The sequence below is a fragment of the Echinops telfairi genome, unplaced genomic scaffold, assembly GCF_000313985.2.
Source record: "Echinops telfairi isolate 266 unplaced genomic scaffold, ASM31398v2 ScPeMD7_7424;HRSCAF=8462, whole genome shotgun sequence".
NCBI lineage: Eukaryota > Metazoa > Chordata > Mammalia > Afrosoricida > Tenrecidae > Echinops > Echinops telfairi.
Window position 1 is genome coordinate 73,997,507 of NW_022111324.1, and position 7,780 is coordinate 74,005,286.

Sequence of the window (7,780 nt, forward strand, 5' to 3'; positions counted from 1 at the left end):
ATGATGAGGGCAATGAATGTACAGGTGCGCTTTATACAATTGATGTGTGTATGGATTGTGATAAGAGTTGTATGAGCCCCTAATAAAATGATTTTTTAAAATGTAGCATCTGTTTGTTCCATCTCCATTTTGACCTGTTTTAAAATTGTTTCCATTTTTCTGCATTCTTTTTGACAGAGGCTTTTCTCTGTTTTGCCTTGTCATTGTGCTAGTGTCCTGTTGTTATTGTTTCCTTCTTGTTTTTGTTTTGTCTGATTTTGCGTGTATGAGATCCAGGACAGGTAAATCTATAGCGACTGTAACTGGATGAATGCTTTCATAGGGGTGTGGCAGGGAGGTTTGCAGGGACATAGGCAACTAACACCAATGACTACGAGAAGAAACTGCTCTAACATTGATTGTGGTCATGACTGCACTACTCTTCATAAGATGATTGGGCTATAATTGACTTGTTTGATATGGAATTATATGCCAGTAACTAAGAACAAAACAAACAAAATACAGCAGAGTCAGGCTGTGAACTAAGAAGAGCTTTGTATGTATCGCTCCTTTTACGAAGTGAGTGTTGTCATTACCTACACATTGTTGCTTTTTTAATCATTTTATTAGGGGCTCATACAACTCTTATCACAATCCATACATACATCAATTGTGTAAAGCACATTTGTAAATTTGTTGCCTTCATCATTCTCAAAACATTTGCTTTCTACTTGAGCCCTTGGTATCAGCTCCTCATTTTCCCCCTCTCTCCCTCCTACCATCCCTCCCTCATAAACCCTTGATAATTTATAAATTATTATTATTTTTTATGTCTTACACTGACCGATGTCTCCCTTCAACCACTTTTCTGTTGTCCATCCCCCTGGGAGGGGTTATATGTAGATCCTTGTGATCAGTTCCCCCTTTCCCCCACACCTTCCCCTTCCCCTCCTGGTATCACTACTTTCATTATTGGTCCTGAGGGGCTTATGTGTCCTGGACTCCCTGTGTTTCCAGCTCTTATCTGTACCCTTGTGCATGCTCCGGTCTACCTGGATTTGTAAGGTAGAACTGGGGCCATGATAGTGGGAGGTGGGGGAGGAAGCATTAAAGAACCAGAGGAAAGGGGTATGTTTCATCATTGCTTACTGCACCCTGACTGGGAGCTTGTGTTTTAAATGAGATCCTCAATTGATTCGGATGAACACCTAAACCTACACCTGCTGTCTGGTGGGGGGTGGGGTGATCTGTTTCTGTCTGCTTCCCCTCCTCTTCCACCCCCAGTGTCCACAGACTCTGAGATCCTGCCGGTATAACTGCCCCTAGAGTAAGTGAGGGCCTCTGAGGGGGTTCAGTGTCATTCTACCACATGCTTTCTGGAGTCCAAGGTTGGCCCATCCAGGCCCCTGGTAACCCCTTCCCTCTTCCTCCTAGGGTGAGCTGAGACATTTCCTCCAAGGTGTCTGAAAGTTTCATCCACGTCCCTCAGACTCCAAGTCTGAATCCAACTCCTGAGAGCTTCCGCAGGCTGCTCCTGTCTTTAGAAGCCTGTAATCCGCCGCCACGTCCATTCTGACGACGGGAACTATGCTTCATACGGTTTTCTGTGGCTGGTTTTTTGGGCAGTGAGTTGCCAGGCTTTTCTTCCGAGGTACCTCTAGGTGGCTGGAACCTCCTGACTCTAGGTCAGTGGTTGAGCGCCACCCAGGGACTACTGAAAAACCTAGCCAACCGGAACCAGAGTCACCGCCCTCGAGATGGTGTGTCTCATAGTGACCCCACAGGACAGGGTAGAACTGCTCCTGTGGGTTTCTGAGATGGTGTCTGTTTATGGGCGTAAGAAGCTTCCTCTTTCTCCCTCGAGACACCCACAGAGACACAAAAAGCTCGTGGGCGTAGGGAATTGGCACTTGGGTGAATGTGCAGAGTAGGTTTCTTCACTGGCGTGTGGGCGGCAGACTGCCCTGGCTGCAGGGCTATAGGTTGAGTGCCCTATCCCCAGAGCCAGAGGACCTGGGCAGAGCTTCCCTTGACTCCTACCCTAGTTGCCTAGGGGGCTTCTAGCCACCTTAGACTTGAGGGAGGCTTCTGTAGGGACCTGCTTCCCCATTTCACTTTTGATGAAGGTCACTGTTGGTGCCTAAGGCATTTTGGAGAAGAAGACAAAGAAATGCACAGGCAGAAAGCAACATGGCCCCTTGCTTGGCTGTGGGGGTGGAAGAGGGCGGTGCGGGTGTTGTGTTGTGCTGGTGACAGCTGGTGGAGGAGTGTGATCAATTTGTGACGATTATTTCCCAGCGATTCTGTTGACTGTCCTCTCTCCAACAGTTCCATGTGGCACTGCCAGTCTGTGAAATTCAGTCATTATTGTGCTGCTAAAACAAAGCAGAAAACAATGGCTTCCCAGCCTCACTGGGGCCCCTGGGGCCAACTGGAGGGGGTCGTCAGCATTATTTGTTGCACCTGACCATTTGGCTCTTTAGGGCTCCTTGCGGATGCCATTTCTCCACCTTGGGATCTCCCTGCCTTCAAAGCTCATGACTGCCAGCCCAGGCCACGCTGGTGTGGAAAGAAGGGGTTGGGCATGCACAGGGGTTGCAGCTGAGCTGAGCACTGTGCTGGAGGGGCATGCGTAGAGCAGCTGAGAATCAGGGTGGCGAGGTAGGGGAAGTAGTGCTTCCCAGCTTGAGGTCACAGGCAGATTCCTAAGAGCCTGGGAGGGATTAAGGTCCTAGCTCTTCCTTGGCAGTTTACCTGTCTCTATTACATAATACTGTACTAACCATGGAGGAATCCCACCTCCTCAGTTTGCCCTGTGGCCCAGGAGATGTTTATGGGCCAAGCCAGATAGGGAGACCTGAGAGTTAGTCCATGTGAATTCTGGCTGCCTGCTTAGCACAGAGATCCTTTCAAATGCAGAGCATAAAGCAGGCCCCTATCAGCTACCCCAAGGAGCTCCAGGCTCCTGCCCAGCTGCTGGGCCACCCCTGCCCCCTGCTCATGGGTATTTCTGTCATTGCACTTAGCACCATGCTGTGCAGTCAGAGGTCCGTGGTGCTTTGATGATAGAAAAGTTGGCTTTCATGCTGGAGAACCACCCTCTTGTCGCCAGCCTTCCTAGCCCTCCCCCTGCATTTGATTCCTGGCAATGCACTTTTAGTCAGTCAGCTGAGGCTTGTGTGTGACTGTGATGCAGAAACAGGTTTCATCTGAGCTTCTGGATTAAGACAGACTAGGAAGAAAATCTACTCCTGAAAAACCTACAGCCTACTTCTGAAACGCAGCTAGCTAAACCACTTTGGATCACAAAAGGTCCCACCCAGCCCTGGGAATGGCCTGGGCCCAGGCTGGGTCAGAGCCAGCTCCATGGCAGCTGCTGACAGCTACAGTACACACTTACTTTATTTATGTGTGTATGAACCCCGGGAGACAAAGACCTCACTCATTCATTGTTTTCACCAGTGTGTCTGCCTGGCAACTGGGTGCTTGCCAGCCCTTTGTTTTATGTTTTTGTTTTTCAACAGTTTTATTGGCACATAACTTACGTATCACACAATTGAGTAGGTCAGTCGTTCAATCATATCAAGGGGAGTTTTACAGTCACCACCACTTCAGTCTTAGAGCCTTGCCCCCGCACCCTGCCATGGTTAAATCGCCTGTAAGCTGAGTTGTGCAATCACGATCTAGTCTAGTGTTCCCTCCCCATTCCCGCCTTCATTGTTTACTCCCCAAATCCTCTTTCCTTCCTTCTCGCCACCCCCACCCCAGCATTCCCTACAGCACCACTCCTCCTGTGCTTCATGCTGGGAAACCCAATAGAAAACAATGAAAAACAAATCACACGCAGGTGGTAAGGATAAGATCGTATTACTGTAAAGACAAAAATAGAAACAGTGCTTGAGGGATATGACCTCCATCCTCATTCAAAAAGCCAGGGAAGAAATTACTGTCATGGAACAACTAATAGATACTTGCACCCTGAACAAAATCAGGTCGTGTCTATGTGGCCCTTTGCTTTAGTTGTGACCGCTCCACTGTCCGCTCCCTCAAGGTGGGGAGTGTGGCTGCACACTCGCTACTGTGCTCAGCACCTAGAATGGTCCCTGGCATACAGTAGGAGCTCAATAAATACTTGAAGGAAGGAGCCAATGAAAGGGAGAAAACAGAAGCATCCGCGATGAGGCTCAGTATTCCAATGGAAAGAGCACTGGTTGGGGAGTTAGGACCTGGCTCCCTGTCTTGACCTCATTAGTGTGTGACCATGAGCCCCCTGGTTGCCTGGTACAGAGAGGCAGCCCCCTCAGTTCCTGGGAGGGGCTGTAAGTGCCAGGTAGACCAGGGGCTTACGATGGAACTCCAGCTGCTCAGAAATGTTTCCCAGGCTTCTCTCTTTAGTGCCTTTCTGTTGGCTTTTTATGTGCACATGGTCATCTTGCCCCTCCATCACGTCAACAGGTAGCTGTCGTTCTTTCTGCTGAGTGGACACAGCAATGCTCAGTCTTGCAGAACCAGCCTGCGCCCCCTCTGCGAGCCCTGGCCCGCACTGCCCCCTCCTTGGTAGTGGTATGTCCCTGCCTCAGAATATGTCCCTGTTTGGATCCTGGAGCCCATTAAAAGCAGGAGGGCCAGGGAGTTACCCAGTTAGGAATTCATGGAGTTCTGTGCCCAGAGGGCCTGTGTTCCCACATGACACTCGCCAGAGTGCCCGTTGTAATGTCCCCGGTATTGACAGATTATCTGGTGTAATCTGGGGGTTCCTGGATACAGCCAACGTGGAAGCAAGAGGCAGCTGGTGGAATGGAGATGCTGATGCCCGTCCTGCCACACCCCCACATCCCAGAGAGCCGCCCAGGGCTTGCAGGCAAGAGGAATAACCAAGACAATTTCATGCAGATGAGCACAATAGGCACTTAAGGCAATCATGCTTCTCTCCAAGGGACACAGATGCTCCGTCAAATGCTGTGAAAAGTAGTTGGGGCAGCAGGAAGGGGGGGTGGGTGATAGACTCAAGGAAGGGAAATGAAAAAGAAGCCGAGGTGTCAGGTATCTGGGTGGCTCCTTCTCTGAGGGTCAGTGGGAATGCTCTGAGGGGGCTCACTAATGCTGCCTTATTCTCTTCTTTTTGCTTCTAGCATGATCTACACCTTAGTGAGCTCGTAACTCAAGGGCCACAGTGTCATCAGAGACTGGGATGGGAGAAGCCACGGCTGAGACAAGCACCGCTACTGGTGGCCGGAGGAGGGGCCCCAAGAGTGGGGATGAGGGAGAAGGAGACCCAGCAGGCAGTTGGACTGGATCACGGATGAGATGGCTCGCGGCCAGGAGGCTGAGTTAACTGTGCATCTGTGTTGCCCTGTGTTCCTAAGCCTGCACTTGGGTTGTCTATCCCTTCTGAGCACGAGGATGAGGCAGTGGCGATGAACCACTGAACCTCTCCTGAGTGGGACTGGCTGCTTCCTGAATCCATGGCCTGGGACAGCTTCCTGCAAGTTCACCTTGAGCTCCTGGGTGGTGAGATGGAGGCTCAAGGGCTGGAAGATGCTTGTTCCAGATTGGAATGACTCAGCGTCAGGGGCCTTTGACCAACACCTCAGCGATGTTGCAGGCGACCCCAGACTTTCCAGCCAAAGTCAAGTCCATCACCCCGAGTGGGAGAGGGGGCTGGCTGAAAGTGACTCCAGCTGCACCCAGCCCCTAGTCTGCAGGGCTGTTTCTGATTGCGCTCGGCGTGGGGAGAGCCAGGCTCAGTGACATCATGAACTGGGTTGGGGGCTGTAGATGGATAATAAGCTATATGTCTGTAGTCACAGAGGTGAGACGTGGTGGGGGCTGGAGGCAGAGGGAACATGATTTCTTTCCAGGGTTAGCCGGGTGCTCACGATCTTATTCCTCATCACACGCCTGCGTGTTTTCTGTTGCCACCCCGAGCTGTCACTGAGTCATTTTAGGCAGATCAAGCGGTCAGGATCCGTCAGAACTACCTGCATGTTGAGATCCCCACGCAGTTCCCAGGTCAGAAGTCCCTGCACTGGGCCGCCGCCCTGAGCTGTGGGCATCTGAGAGCCAGGCGGTGAGAGGAGACCACGGTGATGCCTGTGCTCACTGACGCTGCCTCAGCCATACAGTTCGCATCAGCAGGGGTTCCTTCGCTTAGTTCCGATTTTTCCATTTGATGTTCTTTTTGGGTGGGAGTTATGCTAGGGGCTTGTAAATAATGACGAGGCTGAGATTTTTATTATGCTTAAATTGGGTGCAGTGATTTTGACCTCATTCTCCAAACTTCCCTTCTCTGCTGTGGTTTGACACACGCAGGCTATTTATACTTGTCCCAGGCTCCCGTCAGAAACCTGTGAGTCAGGTTTATGAATGGTGTTTGTGTAACACGTCATGTGCTATGTTTAAAATGCAGTGACAACGTGAGTGTCTCACCTAACTGCTGTCTCGTTTAAGCCCCGTCTTCAGGCTGGATTTGTCTCCAGATGGTTGGGTAAACTGGTAGGTAGAAAAAGCAGATTTCTTTTCAAAAAAGCATTTTGCTTCTAAAAATTGGACAGAAAACAAATATGCATGCTATTCTGAGGCTCAAGGTATGAAACCAGAGAACTAGAAGAAGTATTTTAGGGAGAAGACTTCCCCTCTGGCCAATACCCGTTCCCCTGGTTGGGCCCTGTTAGTTGGGGTGGAGAGTTACCCTCAGAGTGACCTGGTTGGTCTCTGGCCCCACCCCTGATAGAGACAGCTTCTTCATCCTGAGGAAAGTTGTTAGGTCCTGTCCACAGACAGCACGTCCAGCCCCTTGGCCATCTTGCAGATGCAACGGAGTGGAGCTGGTAGGTGGTCCCTGTTGCGTCACACCATAGGACTGTTTTTGGATTAAAAAAAAAATCATTTGATTGAGGGCTCCTCCTGAAAAGATGGAGTGGTTCATCAGAGCAGCTGCCAGTGATACAAAGGCTTTGAAATGAAACTAGGAAATCCAAATGTGCAAAGGAGAAGTAACGATTGCCATGCTGGGAAACCAGATTTCGTGTATGTGTCTAGAAGGCCCTCCTAGCAACGTAGACCAGCCGCCCTGGAGATGTACTAGGTGCGGGTTGGGCACAGAAGAAAGCAGGCACAGGCAGAAGACCAGCACTTGGGAAGAGTAAGGAGGCAGACCAGTCTCCAAGCCCCGCCGGGGCTTCACAGTGGCCACGCAGAGCCTCAGAGACAAAGATCCTTTTCCTTCTGAGCCAGCCGAGAGAAAACCTCCCCCTGTCACGGGTGCCCTGAATTCCGACTTCTAGCGTCCTGAACTGCGAGAAATAAAATTCTGTTCCCTGGAGCCGTCTCCTTGTGGTATTTCTGTGATCGCGGCACTACGAAACTGAAACAAACCCCACTTCTTTCTTTTCGTACCTGGAAGCTGGGCCAGTGGCTCCGGTCCTGTCCAGGTTTGATAAGCCAGAGTGGTAACATGTTGAGAAAAAAAGAAGGCTTGAAGGAGGAACTGTAGAGGAAATGCTTGGGAGGCTTGGCTTCCTTTTCTTTCCTTGGGGTTTTAGCTTCTGGTTTGCTTTATTGTGGGAGGTTCTTATCTACGGTGGTTCTTTAAAAGCTTTAAAAGCTGCCAGGGCCCCGTGGGTAGCTTTTAAAGTTATGAAAAGAAAAACGATCCAGATATTTTCCTCCCACAAGTTATAAATCACCCCAGTGGTCTGAGGGTTTCAGTCAGTTTTCCGTTCCTGGGGGAAGATAATCATGATGATAAAAATCAGAGGGATGGCCAAAGTATATGGAGCACATGCTGTGTGCCGGCACT

The 7,780-nt window shown here is 50.2% G+C and overlaps 1 protein-coding gene across 1 annotated transcript in view; it reads left to right on the forward strand.

Moving 5' to 3' along the window:
* Positions 1–7,303, forward strand: part of CNIH3 (cornichon family AMPA receptor auxiliary protein 3) — a 26,520-nt gene extending 19,217 nt beyond the window's left edge. The window contains exon 4 of the mRNA XM_045298202.1: positions 5,112–7,303. Coding sequence (XP_045154137.1) covers positions 5,112–5,139 — 28 coding nt within the window. The 3' untranslated portion in view covers positions 5,140–7,303. The remainder of the gene's footprint in view (positions 1–5,111) is intronic.
* The last annotated feature ends 477 nt before the right edge of the window (positions 7,304–7,780 follow it).